The 22982-nt window shown below is 48.4% G+C and overlaps 1 protein-coding gene across 3 annotated transcripts in view; it reads left to right on the top strand.

Annotated features, from left to right (window-relative positions):
- Tmcc2 (transmembrane and coiled-coil domain family 2) overlaps positions 1 to 22982 on the top strand; it is a 40189-nt gene that overhangs the window by 9924 nt on the left and 7283 nt on the right. For 2 of the 3 annotated variants that reach the window (XM_017795660.2, XM_008823322.3), the window contains exon 2: positions 1823 to 2344. In XM_017795660.2, the coding sequence (XP_017651149.1) occupies positions 1823 to 2344 (522 nt within the window). Of the gene's footprint in view, positions 1 to 1822; positions 2345 to 16427; positions 16539 to 22982 lie in introns of those variants that run through there. The other variant, XM_029558786.1, reaches the window with a different exon arrangement.

Raw genomic sequence — 22982 nt, 5'->3', positions numbered from 1 at the left:
TACATACACATAAAATAAATAAAAAATTTTTAAAGTTAAAAAAAAGACAGAGGCTTATGCGTTCTTGGTTTCTGTGTGATCTAACTTTTAGTCTGTAAGTTTGTTTCTAGAAGGAAAAATAAAGGAAGAAAAAAAACTCGTAAGTGTAATTTTTTGGAACTTTGTTGTTTTGTTTTTGTTTGTTTAATGATGGAGGCTACCTTGTGAGAGTATGGGTTGTTCTCACAGAGGAAAACCTGCGGTGGACCCCAGGTAGCTTGACTGTTTCCCTCTTAGAGGACAGAGTATGGTGTCTGTCATGTTCTTCCATGTCCCACCCATCCTCCCACAACTCTGAAGCTCTTCGGAGGACATGGCCTGCCTAGATAAGCCATCCCCTGAAGGGCAGTGGCCTGCTTTTACGTAGCAGTTGCCTTGCCCTAGCAACTCTCTCTGCCTGTCTCTGGGCAGTGCTACTGATAAGCATCTGGAGTCTCTGTGAGTGAACACCATGGTGGGGCAGCACCAGGCTCCAGAGCCTCCACTTGGTATTAGTCTGAGGGGAAATGAAAGCCTCTTATCAGGAGAGGCTGTGGATGGTAAAGAACTGGTTATATGACTGACCACTACAAGGTAGACTCAGAATAACATTCATTTCATTGCCAGCTCTGTCAGAACTAAACTGGCCACAAATAACAGAACATCATAATAGAGTCGTGTAGAAAGAGGCAGGTTTGGGGCTGGAGAGATGGCTCAGCGGTTAAGAACACTGGTTGTTCTTGCAGAAGACCCAAGTTTAAATCCCAGGACCCACATGGCAGCTAACAACTGTCTGTAATTCCAGTCCCAAGGGATCTGACAGCCTCTTCTGACCTCCACCAGCATTGCACAACACAGGTGCACTTACCTACATGCAGGCAATACACGGATACACATAAAATTAAAAAAAAGAGAGAGACAAGTTTGGTGGTTCCATAGCCATCAAGTCCTAGACCTTTCTCCTGAGTGTGTTGGCCCTCCATCATCAACTGACACCTTGCGGCTGCAGCAACCCCAGAGACTACTTTTACATTCCAGGCAGGAAGAACTGGGAAGGGCTAGTACCTTTTTCAAGAAAGCAAAAGACTGAGTATGGTGGTGCATGCCTTTAATCCCAGCACTCAGGAGGCTGAGGCAGGCGGAGCTCTGAGAGATCCAGGCCAGACTGGTCTACATAGTGAGCTCCAGGCCAACTGGGGCTACAGGGAGACCCTGACTCAAAAAGCCAAGAGAGAGAGAAAGCTTCCCAAAACCCCCACTCTGCTTTTCACTGGCCAAAACTGTGCCACATGGCTACTAGCCACAAGCAAATGCGCTGAAGCGGGAAGTTTTAGCAAGGTGCTTTAACACCTTGCAGTTTGGTTGATGAAAAGAAAGAGAGGACAATTAACAGCACCTGCCTCAACAGTATTGCCTGATTACATGGCCCTGCCTTTTCTAAGCACACAATGAGACCTTTTTGGGAATGGGTGCTTGGTAATCTGAGTGCAGCTTGAAGGAGGATCTAACTTGGAAGGATGGAGGCAGTGAGACTAGGGGAGACCAGTCAGAGGGATATAGCCAGAAAGCCCTCTGTACCACCCGCATGCTACTAAGCCCCAGACTGTAGCCTAGAGCTTCCTGCTTAGAATCCACCAAAGGGTGGATGACCTTGTTAGGCACGCAGGCCACCCATAGGGATCCAGAGTCAGATGGTAGCTCTAGCTACTCTGGTTTCCCAGGAGCAAATCCACCTTCACCCCCAACTGATAGGGCATTCAGGAGCCTTCTACTGACCAGGGCTTTTCATCTTTCCCCTTTTAAGAAAATCCAGCAACTCTCAGAAGGTTCCATGTTTGGCCACGGCCTGAAGCACCTGTTCCACAGTCGCCGCAGGTCACGGGAACGGGAGCACCAGGCATCTCAGGAGGCCCAGCAGCAGCAACAGCAGGGCCTGTCTGACCAGGACTCCCCAGATGAGAAGGAACGCTCCCCTGAGATGCACCGTGTCTCCTATGCTATGTCCCTGCACGACCTGCCTGCAAGACCCACCGCTTTCAACAGAGTGCTTCAGCAAATCCGCTCACGGCCTTCCATCAAGAGGGGCGCCAGCCTACACAGCAGTGGTGGGAGCAGTGGCCGGCGGGCCAAGAGCAGCTCCCTGGAACCGCAGCGTGGCAGCCCCCATCTGCTTCGTAAGACCCCCCAGGACAGCAGCCTGGCAGCCATCCTGCAGCAGTACCAGGGCCGACCCCGCTCCTCCTCTACCACCGACACTGCCTTGCTGCTGGCAGATGGCAGCAATGCGTACCTCTTGGCAGAGGAGACTGAGGGCATCGGTGACAAGGTGAGTCCATGCAGGAGGAGGGCCTTGAGGGCAAATCTGAGGCTGAGCCACCTGCAGAGGGGTCTTGGATCTGGAGAGTTGAGCTGAGGCACTAATAATACCTGCTCCCCAGTTATCTGCTACACATGAGGGTTGATTATCCAAAGGGCTAATTTTTATTTGTTTAGGGGACTATTTTTCAAAAATGATCCTTCACTCAGCCTGATAGTAACTTTGATTTGTTTTCCTTAAACATTCTTTGAAGAAGCAGAGTATAGCAGTAGAAAGCAGACTGGAACCAACTTGGTTATTCCACTTACTAGCAGCATTAACTAGTCACTTAACCTCTTTGCACTTCAGTATCGTCAGTTGAAAATGGGGAAATGTGAGTAATAAATTAGTATATCTAAAGACTTGGAATGAACTGGGCACAGTGTCATTATGGTGGATATTACCAACTAAAGAAGGGGAGGAATCCATGAAGCATTATTTGACAGGCTGCGTGAAGGGTGGAGTTTGACACTTCATGAATATATACAACTCATGTTTGTTGCAACAAATATTTAGTGAGTACTTACTGGACGTCACAGGTGAACAAACCAGCATTGCTATTCTCATGCTGCCTACTGTCAGGGGTGGAAACAGTGGTAAATGATGAGTGAGCAGGGCTCTGATGAATGCTTTGGGAGTTTAGGGACAGAGTAGACAGTAAGAGTGAAAGGGAATTGGCCAAGACCTTCTGGAAGAAATGATTGAACTAAACCTTGAAAGAGTCTAACCAGGAAAAGGAAGAAGTATGTAACAAGACAACGGAACTGGTCACAGGGAGGCAGTAGGCCAGAGCACGGAGGGTCTTGTCCAGTGTTGCCTCTGGGAGTCAGGTGAAGCTATCAGAGGATATTAGGCAGGAAAGTGGAAGTAGGAGGTCTCTCTGGAGCTCAGTGGAGACAGTAGATAGGGAAGGAGTTAGGACAGTTCAACTGTCTTTGAAGCTATTGTAGTTACTACAGCCACGAGGATGACCATGAGACAAATTCAGAAAATAGTTGTGAGTTGGAAGCAGTGGTACTAGCTGAAGAAGAGGCTGTGGGAAACAGAGGAAAGGGAGGCATGGAGGAGGAGCCTCGGACTTTGCCTTCACCGGAGAAGGAGAAGAAGCAGGGTCTGGGAAAGGGCTATTCCTTTGTTGGTACGTTGAGCTGCCTGAGTAGGAGGATCCACTGGCAGTGGGTCTGTGGTGGGGCGGGGGCTGGGGAGTTTGGGGGTGTTAGAAGGGTTGGCGGGGTTGGGAAAGAGAAAGCAGCACTGAGGTTGAAGTACACTGAAGTGAATGAGAATCTCAGAGATGGAGAGCACATTTAGAGTGAGGAAGAGGCAAGGACAAATCCCAGTGACATAGAAAGGACAGGCAATTTGACCTGCTCTTCTGCACACGGGTTTCTTCCCTCCTCGCCTCCTTTCTCTTCAGCGGCATCTCTGCAGGTTTGCTCCCACACACCTGGTTGCTCCTCCCAGGCTCTGGGGGGCAGGGGACTGTGAATCATCTTCCTTCTAGTGGTCTCCAGCAGCAGCAGGAGGAGCAGAGTTGAAGGGATGATGCCTGAAAGGTCAAGGTGGCAGAGGATTAGGGCTGGAGGGTTAGCATGAAATCATGTCTTCAGAGAAGGCGGTGAGGAAGGAAGAAGGTAGGTGGTGTAGAAAGAAGGAGGTTGAGGAAGTTGGAGAGCAGGTGCACTGAGAGACCAACAAGAGGAGGTGGAGACAGAGATGCCATTGGGGTTTACGATTTCGGGGCTGGTTGGGTGTGATGGTACACCACATGACTCAGTGGTTAAGAGAACTGGCTGCTCTTGCAGAGAACCTGGGTTCAGTTCCCAACACTCATGTGGTGGCTTACAACCATCTATAATTCTATTTCCAGGGGTTTCAATGCCCTCTTCTGGCCTCTGCAACACCAGGCACACATATGGTACATTTGCATACATGCAGGCAAAATACTCATACACATAAAAATCTTTTAAATTTTTTTTAAAAAGATTTGGGGGCTTGGCTGGGTGTGATGGTACATCCCTGTAATCCCAGAACTAGTGAGGTTGAGGCAGGAGGATCATGAGCTCAAGACCAACCTGAGCTAAATAGTGAGACTCTCAATAAAATAAGTGCTGGGGGTATAGTTCAGTGGTATCATGTACCTAGCATGTATGAGGCCCTAGGTTTGATCTCTAGAAGGGGAAAAAGGGGTATGGGGGGTTTGGGAAAGGGAAGATAAGGTTCAGATGAGGAATGAGTAGAGATAAATTTAATTTGATATGGCAAGAGCTGAGAGGTTAGGTAGACCATGGGCCTTATTCTACACACACACACACACACGGCCAGGCATGTGGCATGTGCCTGCAATCCCAGCACTGCAGTGGCAGACAGGAGGATGACAGGCTCCCTGGCCAGCCCTCTGATTAGGCCAATCAGAGAAGTTGTCTCATAGGAAATACATGACCACCATACACAGTACACACACACACACACACACACACACACACACACACACACACGCATGCACACACCACCGCCCTTGCAAAGCTTTTGTTAGAGAGGAAGCTGAGAAGATGGGCTTCACTTTGGGAAATCATGGGGAGTTCAAGAGGGAGATAAAGGCAGTCTGGTGAGTAGAGGGCAGAGGGAGGAAGATTGGCGCAGCTGGAACCACAAAACTGAGGGCAGGCCTATCCATGAGGACTGGAGAATGAATGTCCTACTTTCAGAATACAGGAGCTACTGGGGAAAGGATTTCTCTGGAAAGAGGAGCTGCAGGGACAGCCTATGATGGTCAGGTGCCTGCCTGTGGGTAATGAATGACAGAGAAAATGGGCACAGTGGGAGAAAGGGCGAGTAGGAGAAATGTAGTTGATCATGCAGTCCTGTGTTTGGGAGTGAGAAGTCTGGTGGGTTCTCTAATATCAAGGTCCCAAGGGACACTTATCTAAAGTTCTTTCATTATAGATGTCACCAGTGCAGTTTCAGCTCCCCACACACGATCTAGAACTCTAACACTGACTGTTCTTGACTTCTTATGCCTCTTAACTTTTGAAAATATTTGGAAGTTTGTTCACTTAACAGTCATCATATGCCTGGCTCTGTGTGGACAACAGCTTGGGTTTGACTTGACACACTTCCAATGTAGGCTGCATGTGCTTTTGCAGCATCTTTTTGTGAATTCATTTAAGTGGTCCAATGAGCCAGATGAACCAGGTTATAGAAGCCCAAGTTTTCCAGTAGAAAATAGATCCAAAAAGAGACTGTAACTTGCTGTGACCATAGAGCTCAGAGACTGCAGTAGAACTGGACTAGAACCTGGGTTTCCTAATCCCAAGCCTGGTGTTCTTCCTACTGTACCAGGCTGCCCTGTATGTGTGGCTAACACCAGTAACCAATGATGGGGCTCAGCCACCAACTTGTCTGACTCGAAGCTATGCTTTGGTATAATCATCATCCTTGGGGATGACCTTGCAACAATTTCTGCCCATGAGCTATGAATCATTTTTTTTTACATTTTATTTTTATTATTATTTTTATTTTGTGTGTATGAAGGTATTGCCTGCACGTATGTGAGTGCACCCATGTCGTGCAATGCCCCCAAGGTCAGAAGAGGGCTTCGGATTCCCCTGGAACTGGAGTTAAGGACGATTCGTAGCCACCATGTGGGTGCTGGGAATCGAACCCGGGTCGTCTGCAAGAGCAGTCAGTGCTCTTAACTGCTGAGCCATCTCTCCAGCCCCAAGCTGTGAATCATTTTATATGTTCCATAAATGACCTTGGTTCTAGATTTCTTCAAGAAAAAAACCACTTTCCACAGACGGTTATAACCCACCTGTCCGTAGCAGAGCCTCAGATGGCCAGCATAGGTCAGCATCTGCCCCTCTTTTTCAGTACTTTCACCTGCATCTTCCTTTATCTTGCTTTCCCCTTTATTTGACACCCATTTATTGAACATCTACTAAGTGCCAGGTACTGCTCTAGGCATTAGAGGTACTTCAGTAAATGAGAGAAAAGTTCCTGCTGACAAGGAGCATCTCTCCTAGTGAGAGGAAATAAACCACTAAGTGACTACATATTATATTTGGTAGTAAGAGTACTAAGAAGCAAAATAAATGCAGAGAGAGAAGGGGGGAAGAAAATGGTGGGTAGACTTGCTCTTTTTACAGATTGGTCAGAAAGACCTCTCTGACAGTATGAAGGGTGGAGTGGACTGTGCATAGTGGAGAACACAGCAGAGAATCAGATAGGTTGGGCTAGGCCTGGGAATGAGCAGGGAGGACTTGGGATTGCATTGGGCCCATGTGATTTTTTTTTTCTCAAGTAATATGGGAAGTCATTAGAAAGCCCTGACAGTGTTGAGCAGAGTTGAGCAGGAAGTCTAGCTGGAAGCTGTGGGTGTACTCCAGAGGAGCTGATGGTCAGAGGTGAGTGGTTGTGGAGAAGATGGTCACTGAGCTCTGGATTTGCTTCAGAGGTCAAGGTCAGAGGTTCCTGACGAACTGGATATGAGGCATGACAGAAAGGGAGGTGTCAAAGATGGCTCACAGGTTTGGGGCCTGGCTGCTGGACAAAAGAAGCTGTGACCTGAACAGCAAGGAAGATGGCAAATGAACAGCTAGCTATTCCTTTGGTGGGGGCAGAGCTAGATTTTGGCTGTGTTAAGTTTGAGGTGGCTATTAAACATCCCTGTAGAAATGCCAAATAAGCAATCAGATGAGCCAGTCTGAAGTCCCGGGGAGAGATCCAACCCAGAGGCATACATTTGGGAGGTGTCAGCATATAGATAGCACTTAAAATGATGGGACTGGATTTGCAAGCCTGGCTCCCGCTGGAAGTGTGCTGTAAGAGAGAGGCCTGGATGCACTTGGCTGGAAGTGTGGTCTTGTGAACCTAAGAGTTGGTGGGGCCAGCATCTGGAACCAGGTTGTTCAGCCCTTAATGAGCAAGCACTGTGCGTACAGCAACAGCCGGGCCCACCTCTCATGGGTGAGTCATTGAGCACATCTTAAAAATTAAATTAGAAAAATTCTGTCACATAGAGGACTTGAGTTTTCTGAGAGTTGGTGGAGGAGGGGGGAGGTGTGAGCCTTGGGACCTCCAGTTAATTAGGGTTTCCCTAAAGTTCTCCAGCTGCCTGAGAAGGCAGGGAGTGGGTGGGCAGCAGGCGCCTTCAGAGGCTGGTAGGGTTGGTGATGTTTGCTGCCTGGGAATGCAGGGACCCGCGTAACTTTAGGCTGGCCTGTCAGCTGGAGAGCTTTCTGAGGACTTTTCTGCACTGCCCTGTTTGTCTTCACACTGTACCCAAGGTGAGGCGTGGGAAGGAGGATTTCCTTCTGCCTGTGTTTGGAAGGCCAGGCCTGGAGGCTTGGGTGTGCTGACTGGGGGATGATTTCCTGGGTGATAATGGGGACATGGTTGCTCCTTACTCTTCTATGCTTATTTAGAACTTGCAGCTTTGTTACATGTTTGCCTGGTCCATCTTCACAATATACTGTGCAATTGGCAGAGAAGATGTGTTTATCTCTGTTTTGCAAATGAAGACTGAGTCCTAAAAACAGAGGTATAGGCATCCAGCTAGGTCTTGGCAGAAAGGAAACTAGACCTGTGTATCTAGTCTGCCCAAAAGACCAACTGAGACCAACTGGGGTCATTAAGAAATGAGAAAGGACCATTTTTATGCAACACAGTATGGATCAGATCTGCTGAGCCCAAGGAGGAGGACTGTCTTTTGGGCAATGTTTCTTCCTAAGGCACAGACTTTCCTGATCTGGAGCTGCCCCTGTAGGGAAGGACGTGGCCTAGGAGGGTCTTGAGCGGAGAGAGGTGCTTCTTGTCACCATAAACCCTGAAGCATCATCAGCTGCCTCTCCAGACCTAGAGGCCATTGACGAGTGTGAGATGCGGGTGGTTCCACCCTGGTTGGTCTGAGTATGAATAGGAAGTATTCTTCTCTCTAGTAAACACGGCCCACATGCTCCCTTGCAGGCACCCTGACTATTACTAGCATCTATTTTTAATTCATAAGCCTCCCCCACTCCTTACACCCCTCACCATTGTTCAGAACTCACCAGCTGGCTTTTAGACCAGAACACCATGGTAGGCTTGAGTTACCAAAACACCCTGGAGGCATTTAGGGCTCCTGATCAGCCCTGGGGAAGCTCACACAGCCCCCACTCAGAGAAAGCAGAGGATCTGGACCCCTGCTTGGAGGAGCAGTGTGTGACAGAGTGAGATAGGGACTCAGGAAAGCAGCTCAGCCTTCATGGGAGCTGCTCTGTCATCTGTGCCTTCCAGCTCCAGCTATCTGCACTGTGCCTTTGGTTATTTCCCTATAAAAACAGCAAAGTTTCCCCCTAGTCCCACCCTTCTGCTTTCTAGTATATGTCCAACACACGTTAAATGGGGGGAAAATCATTTGTCACTGTGCTGAGGTACCATGGGTGAATAGCAAATGAGGTTGTGTCCTAACCTCTGGGACTGGAGAAGGTGCCACTAGCTGAACTAGGTCACTTGGCTCCTCAGGAAACAGAGGAGACATGTCCCCACCCTCTTTTTTTTTTCTTTTTATTCCTTTTCTTCTCTCTCTTTTTTTTCTTTTCAAAAACAGCTCCTGGTAAATGTGGAGTCTGACTTGTTCCCTTCTTTCCTCTCTTCAGGGTTGGGCATCCCTGCCCTTGCTGCCTTGTTCAGAATCTCTCCTTCCCTCAGCTGTCTCCACATTCCCTATCCAGCCTTGCCCACCCTGGACTGGTGCAAGGTGCACCATGCTGGAGACTGGCGAGAAGAGAATGACACAGGAGCCAGCTCTGTGTGGCTGGCTCCTGGCTTTGGGCTGGTTCTGCCTTCTCACCTGTCCTTGAGAAGGGAGGCAGGCCCAGGCAGGCATCCAGGCCACCTTGAGAGGATCCTATAGCCAGTGAACTTTTCCTCTGCTGCCCCTGGGGCAGGCTGGGGAGGGGCCAGGGTCTCCATCATCATGCTGAATGAAGTGGTGAAAGAGAGAGATACTGGCCTGCCTGCACACTTCTCTAAGGCTCTGGAGGTGTTATCTCCAGGCCCAGATGGGGTACAACTCATCTCCCAGCCTGGGGCAGATTGAGGACATCCTGTGTACTTCCCACCAGATTTATCCAACAACAAAATTCCCCTACCCTACGTAAATAAGTTCCCTGTTTACTGTGAGGACAGTCAGGGAGGGGGTCCACCCTTAGCTCCACCTCTTGCCAAGAAGACTGAAGTCTTGGCAGGTGCCCAGGGGCCCTGTTTTATTTATTATGTCTAGGAGTCTGTTGGCTCAGAGGTGGGTGGGACTGACTGCTGAGAGAGGCTTCCAAACGTGTCCCCTGGGCATTGAGGAAGGCAGACCACTTGCCCTTGGGGCCCCTGCTGTCTGAATATCTAGGTCTGGCTACTCAAAAAGTTGTAGAGACCCTGCTGTAAGATCAGCCCAGTTGCTCAGCTTCATACAAATACAACCATTTTCCCTGTAGTGCAGCCACCTATAAGTGACACAGCCATTCGCAAGGTCACCCAGGTCTCTGAGGACAGCTGCCGGCCCTGCCCCTCATCTACCCCATCCCATCTCCTTTTCCCCACCCTTCCTCTCTACATGGGAAGTTCTTTTGCACAGAGGGAGAGCCAGAGGCAGCTGTCCTGCTCCTTGGAGGAGTCTTCTCAGGCTGTGCTGTGCTGCCAGACAGCTGCCAAGCCAAGGCTGGGTGGCTCTGATTTGCTACAAACCATTGTTCCCTGTCTCAGTAATGCTTCCTGGGGCCCTTGAGCTGCTGTATACCCTGGAATGCCTGGAGAGTGAAGGTCTACTTTAGTGTGATTTTCTTCTTCATGTTTAGGTTAAAGTCCTTTACCTTGTTGGGGTTCTGTTTAACATAAGAGGGGCACTTACAAAAGCTCTGACTCCAGAGGTTTCATAAGCAGCAGCAGCCTCTTGACTTTTACAAACAGATCTTGGCTCGTGCCCCTTCTTTGCCTTTTCCCCACCTCCACTGATGTTCTCTTGAGGTGGAACTACCCCATGGTCTCCTGATTAGCTCTGGCTTCTGGAGTGTACAATTGCCTAGGACACTGCAGGCATGTTAGATAACTTTTCTGTTACCTAACCCCTTGTTGCTAAGCTCAGGCCAAAGCCCGTGGGAGATGAGCTCTTTGTCTATAGCTCCTGGAGCTAAGATGATACCAATCCAGACACCAGTGGAACACACCAGCCAAGGTTCCATCCTGTTCCTTTCTTGGCCTCGGCTCCCTCAGCCATACTATGCACTGCCCAAGAAGGTGTGCTCAGGGTTTTCATGTTAGCCCCCAGCCAGGGCTGGTAACAGTCAGCAGCACACAGAGCTTTATTATCAAGCTCCTGACTATGCAGAGCTGGCACTGGGATGTGGGCATGGGTAGTGGGAGTTGGCATACATCTCCTAGCTACTGGACATACTTTTCCCTGCATCTGCCACATCCCTGAGATGAGAAACGTGACCCTGGTCCCTTGGTGCCAGGTGAGACAATGGAAATACAGTACCATTAACCTGATCCCTGCTTCTGCCTCTTTTTGTAGATGCAGTTAGGACTTTCTGTCCTTATACCCTGCAGGCAGAGGGCTCTGAAATAAAATCATAGATACAGCCATTGCATCCATTTGGGGGTTCCCAGGGAATCGGAGGCTCCCCCGAGCTGCAATGGAGGGGATGGGGTAAAACCTTCTCCCACCTCTCCTTTTTCTCCAGGGACAGGTGACAAGCATATTGTCAGGCCAGTTTTAGTGGCCCCCTGGTCCCTGACCCTAAAATACTCTAGAAGTCCTCCTGCTTCTTTTGTCCACTCTGACCTTCCCCCAAGTCTAGTTTTCAGTGCATCCCTTTCCTCTTCCTTCTAGCTCTCCTGATACCCCTACCTCCACCCCAGACCTGGGTTGGTATCCATGTCTAGTCAATAATTCAGCATGTTCAGCAAAAGCTAAGTCAGATCCATAGTGATACTGTGATCAGGAGGCCTCCTTGGGGCAGCTGGAAAGGCGAACCCTGCCCTGGAAAGACAAATGCCCTGCAATATTAACTTCATTATATAAGGTTTCTTCTCTTGAGAAGGCAGCTTCAAACCCAAATATTACCTGGGCCTTTGTTCTTATCACTTACTTCTTGGGGGCACAACAGCCTTTTAGGCATTCCCCCAGGAATGCTAGTGTCAACAGTCAGTCAGACTGCTTGCCCTGATTTGCAGAGTACTTTCATGCATATTTCTTTTTTAATCACATCAGCTCCTGGTAAGCTCAGAGCCCTTGAGTCAGCAGGAGCCTACAGGAATTCTGTTTCAATCCTCTGCTTTAAAAAGGAATTATTCACAATTAATGTGGCAAATGGAGTGGAGTAGAGGGTACTTCATGCCCTAAAAATTGTGCAAAAAGGTCATGCCATCCCTTCTGTGGGTCACTTTCTCTAGGGCCTGTTCCCGATACATCTTGCTCTGAGTAACAGAGTATAATAAAGGCATCTCTTTGATCTGCCTGAACATGACCCAGGTAAATGACTGTTTCTACTACCCAGGTTCCCCAGGAAGGACTCCCTCCTTAGACCAACAAAGGCCTGGCAGATGGAGGAGATGCCTCCTTCCTCCCTGGAAATGGCTGAAAGGTCATGTGGGGGTTTTGTGTGTGTGTGTGTGTGTGTGTGTGTGTGTGTGTGTGTGTGTGTCTGTGTCTGTGTGTGTGTGTCTGTGTGTGTGTGTGCGCGTGTGTGTGTGTGTGTCTGTGTCTGTGTCTGTGTGTCTGTGTGTGTGTGTGCGCATGTGTGTGTGTGTGTGTGTTTGTGGCAGTTCCCTCTCTGGCTCTTCTGGTCTTCTGGCTGCTTCTCTGGCTCTTGCCTCTCCATGTTTTCCTAGGATATATGTCCATTGTGGCTATTGCAGATCACAGCGAAGAATACCAACTGTTCTCTCATTTTTTTCAAGAAAGAACAGTGCCCATTGGTGATGTGTGTCCCTAATAAGGTATACCTTCTGGTTAGGTCTGAAAGCCAGTGTGGGGTAATGGCCTCTCCTGGCCCCTGTTCCAGGAGGGCTGGGAAGCTCCCAGACTCCCAAGGAGGAGCCCTCAGTGAGGTTTGCTCACCACATAGAGTGTGTGGCCCAGGACTTTTATATATATATATTTTTTCTTTTTATTTATTATTTATATTTTATGTTTATGAGTGTACTGCCTGCATGTATATGAGTGCACCCATGTCGTGCAATGCCGTGGAGGTCAGAAGAGGGCTTCAGATTCCCCTGGAACTGGAGTTAAGGACGGTTCATAGCCGCCATGTGGGTACTGGGAATCAAACCCAGGTCCTCTGCAAGAGCAGTCAGTGCTCTCAACTACTGAGCCATCTCTCCAGCTCCAGCCCAGGACTTTTTTAAGGCCTCAACTTCCTTGTAAGGTTCTAAATTTAGCTGATTCCTAGCATTATTCTTTGCTTCTACACCCTGTAGCTTCTCAACATTATTCTCAGGCCTCTCACTCTTGAGAATGTGTGAGTGGTGATTTTCTTATTTTTAATTTTATTTGTGTTTTGTGGTGCTGGGGGTGTCAAGCCCAGGACTTCATGCATGCTAGGCAAGTACTCTACCACTGAGCTTACCCAGTCCTACTTTTACTTTATTTCTTTTTAAGAGATAGAATGGTAAATAATAAGATTTTTGAAAATATTTTGATTGATTTATTTTTATTTTATGTGGATGAGTGTGTTGCCTGCATGTTTTTAAGTGTACCTGTTCATGCAATGCCTGCAAAAGGCCAGAAGAGGGTGCTAGATCTCCTGGAATTGGAGTTTTGGATCGTTGTTAGCTGTCATGTAGGGGCTGGGAGCTGAACCCAGGTCCTCTGCAAGAGCAGCCAGTGCTCTTAACCCCTGAGCCATCTCACAGCCCCAAGATTTCTTTTCTTTTTTGAAATGGGAGAATAATAAGACAAAGGAAGAGAAAAAGAAAATATTTAAAGAAGCAAGGACATGATATAAAAATTAAGGAGGAAGAGTGATATGTAAGGAAAAACTAAATGAGGAAGAAGCCAGTGCGAAAGAGGGTTGAACCCTGCCAAGTGTGGAGAGAAGATCTGGGTTCCCTTCCAGTCTCCCCCTCCAAGACAGCACAAGCCCACCTACTGCCCCCAGACTCAGCTCCACTTGGAAGGATAGAGAAGGTGAGACCAGAGACTCCCAGCCACAGCTCAGTTGCCTGGGCCTGTGGACCAGTGGTGACCACTTGCCTCTGCCCAGAATGTGGCCTCTTCCTCAGCCAGGTCAGAGAGGAAATGACTGAGAGGGACGGCCAAGGCTTACTAGGAAGTACATGTGATGGCATTCACCTGGCAGCACACTTTCTTTACAAAAGGAGAGTTCCTTGGTGGGCAGTGTCCTTTCAGCACTTTAACACTCGTGGCAGCTCTTCCCATGTCTACCTGCCAGTTTCTCAACTTTGCTCCAGGTTACAGCTACTTTTCTGTCTCCAGGTAAGTCTTCTAGGTACCATCTAGAATACTGTGATGTGTATGTATGTATACATTTTTATATGGTGAGGGGGGCCTCATTTCTTTTTTTTGTTTGTTTGTTTGTTTTGTTCTGTTTTGTTTTGTCTTTTTGAGACAGGGTCTCTCTGTAGCCCCAGCTGTCCTGGAACTCACTGTGTAGACCAGGCTGGCCTTGAACTCACAGAGATCCACCTCCCTCTGCCTCCCGAGTGTTGGGATCAAAGGTGTGCACCACCATGCCCGGCTAAGGGGGTCTCATTTCTAATCGCCTGTTTCAGTGAGACCTATAGCATGTCAGGCAGTGTGCACCATTTGCAGTTAGGAAGGCTGAGATGTGGCTATTCAACCTCCATAGCTCAGCTCCTACATTCTCTTGATGCCCCATTCTGGTTCCTTGGGTGTCCTCCTGCAGGGCACTCTATGGATATACTGCCTCCTTTGTGGTTGGGAAGAAGCATGGCCAGTGCCTGACGAGACTGTATAGCTTGTGGGTGGTAAGGTACGGGTTTCTACCAGGCACTCTTCCAACTCCCAAGCTCTCTGCCAGGCTACCCATGGAGTCCAGCTGAGCACATCTTCCTGCCAGAATCTTCACCTTCAGTCCCTGCCATTTCACCCTCCTCTTGTTGCAGTTGTAGAACCTGAATCTTAGAGCCTATGGAGACGTGACCAAGGTTCTGGAGCAAATTCAGGCCAAGTCTGAAACACAGGCCCTGAGAGGCCCCTGATGCCCACCTTTGGCAGATTCAGAGGCTCTGTGTATACATAAAAACAAGAACAGACTCAAAACAAAAGTCTGTCTTGCTAGCTTGCCTGGTTGCCCTGGTCCCTGTTTGTTTCTTTTCTCTGACAAGACTACAGGTTCACCCATAGAACCCTTCCCTCCCTTTTCCTGTCTGTCAGGTACTGTGTTGATGGCTGAGTTGTTCCAGGGGTGGAGCTGAAATAGTCTGTTAAAGGACTGCTTTCCCCAGGGTCTTTTTGGTGCCATGTAGCCTGCTGATTCTGAGCCTTCAGGATTGGGAAATCCAAAAAGTTCTGCCATGCAGAAACAACCCCAGAACTCAGCCCTCTCCCAACCTCTGGTCTCCTGTGGCCACTGCCACTACCACCTCCTCCTTTTTATGCATATGAGAAAAGGTTATGGGCCAGTGAGATGGTTCAGTGGGTAAAAGGCACCTTCTTCCATGAGACCCACATGGTAGAAGAAGCACAAACTGTCCTCTGAACTCCACATGTGTGACATGGTGAACACATACATATATACACACAGACACACAAAACAGATAAAAAGAATGTAATTTTTAAAAAAGAAAATAGGTTAGAAAGAAGATGAGGGGAATGAATGCCTTGGAGGGCTAGGGATTCCTCCTGATGGTCATGGGATGCCATGGAAGACCTTAAGGCAGGAAGATGTGCTGGCTCAATATGATGTGCTTTTTGAGCCCCAGGCTAAGTCCAGTTTCCCCAGTTGACCAGATCCTGGGTAAGTTCTTAAGCTCACTCGTGTGGTTCTAGATTCTCCAGCACTTTTGTCATGACTCAGACACTGTGCTGCTTACTTTCCAACCAGCTCTTTCCCAGTAGACAGAGGAAGAATTAGATACTCCTCATGATGAGGAGGGCTGAAAGTGTAAACTCCACTCTTTATAAGCAGAAACAGCGTGAGGAGTATCAAACAATTATGGATTTCATAGTGTACATTAATTCCATTTGTAAAATAAAGTGGTTTGGCTGAGATAAATAGATAGATAGATAGATAGATAGATAGATAGATAGATAGATAGATAAATAAATAAATAAATAAATAAATAAATAAATAAATAAAACAGAAAAAGGTTAACAGTCTTAGCTTGGTGGAGTTTTAAAAGGAAGGCAGGGAAAGTCTGCCTTGAGTGTAAAAAACCCAAGCCATACTTGTTGCTACCTGGGGTGGAACGCTGCAGAGGACTTCCATTACAGTTCATTGAGATAGCCAGCCATCCTATAGTATTAACGTCAAGGTAGAGTTGGCATCATGCTGGACACAGGAAATGGCCCAGATAAACATAAGATCTGATCTTATATTTACAAATAACTGGGACAATATATAAGAGGAACAATACTTGTCAAAGTATAAATGGTAAAACCTTAGAAGGGAGGCCACATGTGGAAGGAGACACTGCTGGTAGTTTTCCTTGACCCTTCAGGTCAGAGACAGCCCCAAACATGGAGACTCCTCTAATGTGCTTTGCAGCCTCCTCACAAACTCCAAGTCATCAGCTACCACGTGTTTGTACAGTGTCTGTGACCCTGGGTGTGTGGATTCCTGGTCTTGGTGATTTTGGCTGCAAACCCTGGCACTGGCTTCTAGAGATAGCACTGGGCCCTTCTTATCTCTTGGAACCTTCTTGGACTTGGGACTGCCCCTTCAGCATGATCCACATTGACCCTCAGTATTTAAGCCCTGTGTTCCTCTGGGCTCACATGGGTACAGAATCCATGTTGTCTTCAAACGGGTACTGTGCCTTGGACAGCTGCTGCTAGAGAAACTACTGGACCCACAACTCTTCTGACTACCCCACCTTCTCCCACACCACCCGCTGTCCTCATCCGTGGCCCTCTGGCTCCCTCTGCTGGCTGCAGGATTTCCTACCAGGACTGCAGATGAAGTCTAAGGAGAAAGAGACTGCTGTGAGTTTGCCATCTGAGTTGTGTCCTGGGTGTTTTTGCCTGGGCAGTGCTGGGGGACAGAGAGCAGGGAGTAGGAAACAGATGCTGTGAGTTGGCTGTTGTAGTGTCCAGATCAGAGTGGGCTTCTGGGACACCATCTCAGGGCAGAGGAATTCCTCCAATGAGACTGGCCTCCTCCAGGCCATTATTGGCAAATCTGAATTGGGAGTGAGAGTGCCTTAAGCCAGTGAGCAGGCAGAGTGGGGAGGACTCTTGGTGGGACCCTTCTGGGAGGCTCACTTCATTCTGAGCTGAAGCAGGGAGTTGGTGAGGCTGAGCTGCTTATGGGAGTGTTTCCGATCACAGGGTATATTTCTGGACATGTAACTGGGAGGAATGGGTCAGGGTGTGTGAACGATACAGGTGTATTTGTACATATCCTGTATTTCCCTGTGGCCTTCCACCTACTGTGCCCATCCTCCTACACACTGAACTGGGGAAAGGTTCCTAATCGGTGTGTGACCCTTCTGCTGCGTAGCCTCCATATATCCTGCCAGATGGGAAAGAACAGCCATGTGCCTTGGGGGAGGAGGAAATCTAGAGCAATCTGCCCCTAATCCCTGGTTGGGCCTCAGACTGGACATGGCAGCTGTAGAGCCTGGGGGCTCCAGCACACCAGCTTGCAGACCCCGATTCCTCACAGTGAGTCCAGTGCTGCCCAGGGACTGTGAGTCTGGGAACCTGGCACTGTCCACAGACAGCTGGGGCCTTAGAGTTCCTGGAACTTCCTCACCAGCACAGCTTTGGGAAATAGTGCCCACACAGGTGAGGCTCAAGGTTGGGGGGAACAAGAGACTTACCTTAGAGATGGAATGGGGTTGTGGGATGAGGGAGGGGGAGACATTTCTGGAGCTTTCCAGGTGGCTTTGCTCCCTCTCCAAGCTCTCTAGAGCCAATCTCTCTTTTGTCCACCTACAGAGAACTCTGTGGATATAGGGGAGCTGGCCTGAAATTAAGTGTAAAGGGTGTTTCCAGTTGTGGTTGTGCTGTATGGTAAAGCAGTGGCAGAGAGAGGGAAATGGGGAGGCCCATGGACTATAGAAGGTCCAGGATTGAACTGTTTGGCTACTGGAGAATTCAGAGGATAGAGAATGGAAGAGACACAAACCAGTGTGAGACACGAGCTCCAGGGTCCCAACCAGGAATCTATGAGTTCAGGGAGAAGTAAGGAGAAAATTGAGCATTCATGTAGACAAAAGGGCATTATTTTCAGGAAGGCCAGGACTGAGAGGGGAATGTAGTTTTGATCACAGTGAAGGCATAGCCCTAATATACGGTTCAAACCAAGGTGAAGGTGAGAGGAGGCCCTCCACTAGCAAGGGAGAGTAGTCCTTAGGGGCAGGGTGAGCTTGCTGGCTGCAGGAGGTACATTGATGATAGGCAACTAGCTATATGTTGCCTTGGGATGGATAGATGCTGCATGAAAGAATGAGTGTGTTCTCTCATCTTCTGAGGTCTGCACCCTGTACTCCCCTTGTAGAAATAAGAAATGGCTTTCAAAGCCATGAGGGCATGCTCTGCCTCCCCATGTGGCAGCTAGAGCCTCACTGTGGGGATGTTTTCACTGCACTCTCTACATACACATATGACCCGTGTGTGCACAGTTAAGTGTCTAAACCTCTGGTTCCCTGCCCTCTGGAGAAAGGACTCAGGCTCACTGTGTTTCCCATACCCTACCCTCTTGCCCACCTGGAAGTGCTTAGGTCAGTGTGATGACCCATCCAGAGCTGGATTGAACAGCTCCATGTGGCCCACATGTCCCCACTGGGAAGAGAGATCCAGCAGCCAAACAAGGTAATACCCACTGCATTGGAACAGGAGCAGCCCCTGACTTCAGGACCTGGTGTTAGAGTAGTCTTCCCTTCTGTTCTGGCTGGAACGTTCAGGTATCTCCTGCCCAGCTTTGCCATAAGGCCAAATTCCCTCTTTTGGGACTGAAGGGTTTTAACTTGACATGGGTTTTCCTCTTCACCCTGATCTAGTTTATCGGCTTTCTCTCTGGAACCTAATCAAAAAAGAGAACCAATATTCTCCATCCCAAGAGGGCTGCTGGAATGAGTCTTGGGACAACAGTGAGCTGGTCAAAGCATCTGCTGAGTCATTGCAACTGACAGCCCCCCACAACATGCACACTCGCTTACTGGGCTCTGACCCGGTGATAGTCCAGACCCTGCCCTCAGGAGCAACATCCTACATGGACTCACCTGTTTGTCTGGGCACACAGACAGGTCAGAGTTAACACCTGACCTAAAAGAAGCGTAGGAACCCAACAGATCTGTTCATTTCTTTCCTCCTCCTCCTCCTAAGAGTCGCCTTACTATTGTCTTTCCATCAAGACAGGAAGACTCCTTGATGCCAGACTGCTATGGGTACCCTAGCAGGAGTTCTCTGTGAATGTGAATCTGGGAAGGGGCTGCCTACCCCAAGGTGGGGAAAGGTCATAGGTCCACCCAAGAGTACAAGCAGGAAGCATGAACTCCTCACAAGTACTAATTATTTCTATGGCCCATGTGTATACATAGCAAAAGAAAAAAATATGAGAATTTGCTTTTCACAGTGTACATAGCTAAAACCATTCTTTCCCTTCCCAAAGCATCACTTAAACTGGGCACTTTCTGTCCTGATGTATCTACCATTTGCCTGCCAGCCTCAGAGATCCTGTATGTTGAACTAGTATGCAACCGGGAGGGCAAGTGTCCCAGAACCAGGTTAACCTGAGGATACTGAACTTAGGCCCAAGAGGAGGTAAGAGCCCCAGAGGGTGATGAGAGCCAAGGCTGAGAAATCCTGATCCAACAGCTCCTGTAATCTGGCAGTGGGCCTGATCCAGCTTCAGTTCATGTTGTTGAAAGAGGGCAGGGAGACAGGCCTATGGTGCTACCAAGGCCACGCACACAGGGTGTCCTGCTTTTCACAGGTTGTGGAGAGATCTCACTGGAGCCAAGAAAGGAAAAGGAATAGGCCCCAGAGACTCAGAGACTCAGTTCTGCCTTATCCAGAACATTCATGTCTTAAACGTCAGTCTATGGCTGCAGCCCTGGCTGGTAGGCTCCCTGAATAGGACCATGCCATGGCCTACTCTATTGCCTGGCATGGGCATGACTCTCATGATTGCCAGTTTTCTCTTTAGAGCCTGCTCAGCCTGTTCCTAGGGATTCATTCCCAAGTCAGGCACCTGTAGCAGAACCAGCCTATCTCAAGGAGGGGACTAGGGTGATAGGACCATGGCAGGGGTTTTGGCTCCAGATATGATGCTGGCAGCTGGTGGCAAGAGCTGAGTGAGGCTCTACAGCATTTGGCATAGAGAAGCAGTCAAACCTTTGCAGCTGGGTCCTGCTCCAAGCTGGGGACCTGTGAGTTTCCCCCTGCCAATGACATCGGGTCACCTGTATTGCTGCTCTTTCAGTTGCCTAGTGCAGGAGAGGGGTGCTCTACCAAGAACTTCTCTATTGGACATGAGGCAGTGAGAGGAACCCAGATGCCTTTTTACAAATAACTCTGACATGAGTTATGAGCTGGACCCTTTCCTTCCATATCCACACTGTGCAAATGTCACCTCCTTTTAGTTCCAAATCATCTTCCTCATCCTCAAGGAAACCCAGTACCCTACCCCTCTTTTCCTCCCCCAGTCCCTTGCAACCACTAATCTGTAATCTCTCTGGATTTAGCATTCTGAAGTCTCATATAGTAGAATCATTTAGCCTGTAGTCTCTACTTAGCAAACTGGTTTTTAGATTCATCTATTTTCTAGTATTATAAGAATTTCATTCCCTGTTTGACCAAATAGTATTTTATTATGTGGAGTATCTCATTTCAATGGCCTATTCATTGGTTTAAAATGGCCATCACTGAGTTGTGTCTGCCTTTGGCCACTGTGAAGAATACCACTGTGAACTTCATACCAGTATTTATTAGAATACCATTTTCAGTTCCTTTGGGTTTGTACCTAGGAGTTGAACTTCAGGGTTGTGCAATAATTCTGTATTTGACTTTTGAGGAACTACCACACCATTCCCTCCAGTAGCTGTACTGTCTCACCTTCTCAGCAACAAAGAATGAGGATTCCAGTTTCTACACATGCTTACTACACTGATTTGTTCTGTTAAAAATGTTGTAAGATATGATGGCTCAACAGGTGAAGGCACTTGTCACCAAGCTTGATAACCTGAGTTCAATACCAGGACCCACATGGTGGAGAACCAACTCCTGAAAGTTGTCCTCTGACCTCCACAGATATTCCACCCACCCCAAAAATGTAATTTTAAAAGAAAAATTTATAGCTGGGCGTGGTGGCGCATGCCTTTAATCCCAGCACTTGGGAGGTAGAGGCAGGCGGATCTCTGTGAGTTCAAGGCCAGCCTGGTCTACATAGTGAGTTCCAGGACAGCTGAGGCTACAGGGAGACCCTGTCTCAAAAAGACCCCAAAAAAAAAAAAGAGAGAGAGAGAGAAATTTACTTTTAAAAATGTTGTAGAAGAGGTCAGGTGTGGTGCACATGCCTTTAATCCCAGCACTTGGGAGGTAGAGGCCTGCCTCTACCTCACCAATCTCTATGAGATTGAGGCCAGCCTGGTCTACATAGTATATACCATGCTGACTTTGGTTACAGAGTGAGACCCTGTCTCAAAATACCATAAAAACAAAGGGACTCAGAGAAGGCAGGGCAAGAGAGTTCCTAACTTGCTCAGACCCTTGGGGAGAATGGGTGTTAGTGTTGTATTACTGGCATGGACCAGCAGGTGTCAGGCATTAGGGGCACACTCTGCTGGATTCCCAGGCTGGAGTCTACACATAAGAATTGAGAAAAGGGACCATCAAGGGGAAGAGGACCCTGGGCCCCTCCACCCCACTGTTGGTCCTGGGACTATATGCTTCCCCCTCTTAATCATGGGGATTTTCACAGCTGGCTTCAATTCTGCTTTTCCACTTATAGGCAAATAGCTCAGACACTCTGGGGCCTGGGAGATATAGAATTCCCTTCAGGAATGGGGTCTGCACTCAGCACCCTGGAGAGGAGAGGTGAGGGGAATCTGATATTTCCTGTTAGTGTGTAGGGTTGTCCTTGTCCCCCAAACCCTGGAAAAACTTTACTTAAGGTCAGTCACCCTGTATGTGATGAGAACAAGTCTGAGTGAGTAGAGTCTACACCAGAGTTGAGGCCACCCCATTTCTATCTGAGGAGTGTCTCAGTCCAGGCTGGGGTTCCAGGCCAACTCTGCCTACATCCCTGAATCCCTTCCAGCTTCCCTGATGGCATGTGGACTGTGTAATCTCTGGAGGAGGCCAGCATGAAGAAGGCCCTACTATGCTTTCTGAGGCCCTGCTCTCTTCCAGTCATTTACTCTGCCTGTCTCTGTCACCAATGCCAGTTGTCTGGGAACTTTTTTAGGGAATCCATTCAGATGGAAGTGGCTGCTTAAGCCTTGAGAATAAAAGCACAAGAGCCCCTCCACCCACATGCATGTTCGCACCTAAGCTGGAGAGAAGCTCAGCTTAGCTTTCATGGCTTGGTGTGGTGAATGTTCACTGTGGGAGCGCAGGGGGCGGGGGGTGGGGGCGTTCTGTGCTGCATCCACCCTTGGGACTCTAAGGAAATTTGTCCCTCCTTGTGCTGCCCTCAGGCAGGATGGGGCTGGGTAGAACTCTTCTTTTTTTCTTTTCTTTTATACATAATATATTCAATGTATACATTTAACGTTTTTAACATTTATTTATGTGTGTGCATGTATGTGCCCCAACAGGGCACATGTGGAGGTCAGAAGACAACTTGGGGGAGTTTATTCTCTCCTTTCACCATATGTGTTCCAGGGATATAACTCAGGTAATCAGTCTTGGAAGCAAGTGCCTTTACCAACACTAAGCCATCTCACTGGTCCCCAGAACTCTCTTCTTTGCTAACTTGGGGTGTAAAAGCCTATAGTCCTACTATAGGAAATTCTAGCTTAATTGATTAAGGGTGAGGCCAGCCTGTGGTTGAGGACACAAGAGGGTGACAGAGAGAGACCCTCATGGGACCACTCAAGGCAAAGATGTTTCAAGCTTCTGATGTGCAGGAACTTTCTGCCCTCTAAGGGGGAGGGTACAGCCTTGGGGCTTGGGGCCAAACAGGATTCACTGCTAGTTGTGTAGTCCTGGGTGAAGCCTTGATTTCCTCTTCTGTAGAGTGGGAACAGCAGTGCTACGTGGCTCCAGTTTTGTTCCCAGGATTCAGTGAACAAAGATGTAAAGCCCCAAGGGCTATACCTGCCACAGGCAGACAGGAGTGGTATAATATTATTACTTTATTCTGCTGTGCAAGACATTAGAATGGAAATTTGGGGGAGGGGGAAGAGAGGAGACCTAAGGGGCCAAAGGGAAATGCCAGCTCCTGACAGCCTGTTGAGGTGAGTCCTCCTCTGGCATGGT

This window comes from Nannospalax galili, unplaced genomic scaffold (assembly GCF_000622305.1).
Source record: "Nannospalax galili isolate Female #2095 unplaced genomic scaffold, S.galili_v1.0 scaffold309, whole genome shotgun sequence".
Classification (NCBI taxonomy): domain Eukaryota; kingdom Metazoa; phylum Chordata; class Mammalia; order Rodentia; family Spalacidae; genus Nannospalax; species Nannospalax galili.
Note: the sequence above shows the minus strand (reverse complement) of the source record. Positions and strands in the feature narration are given on the sequence as shown.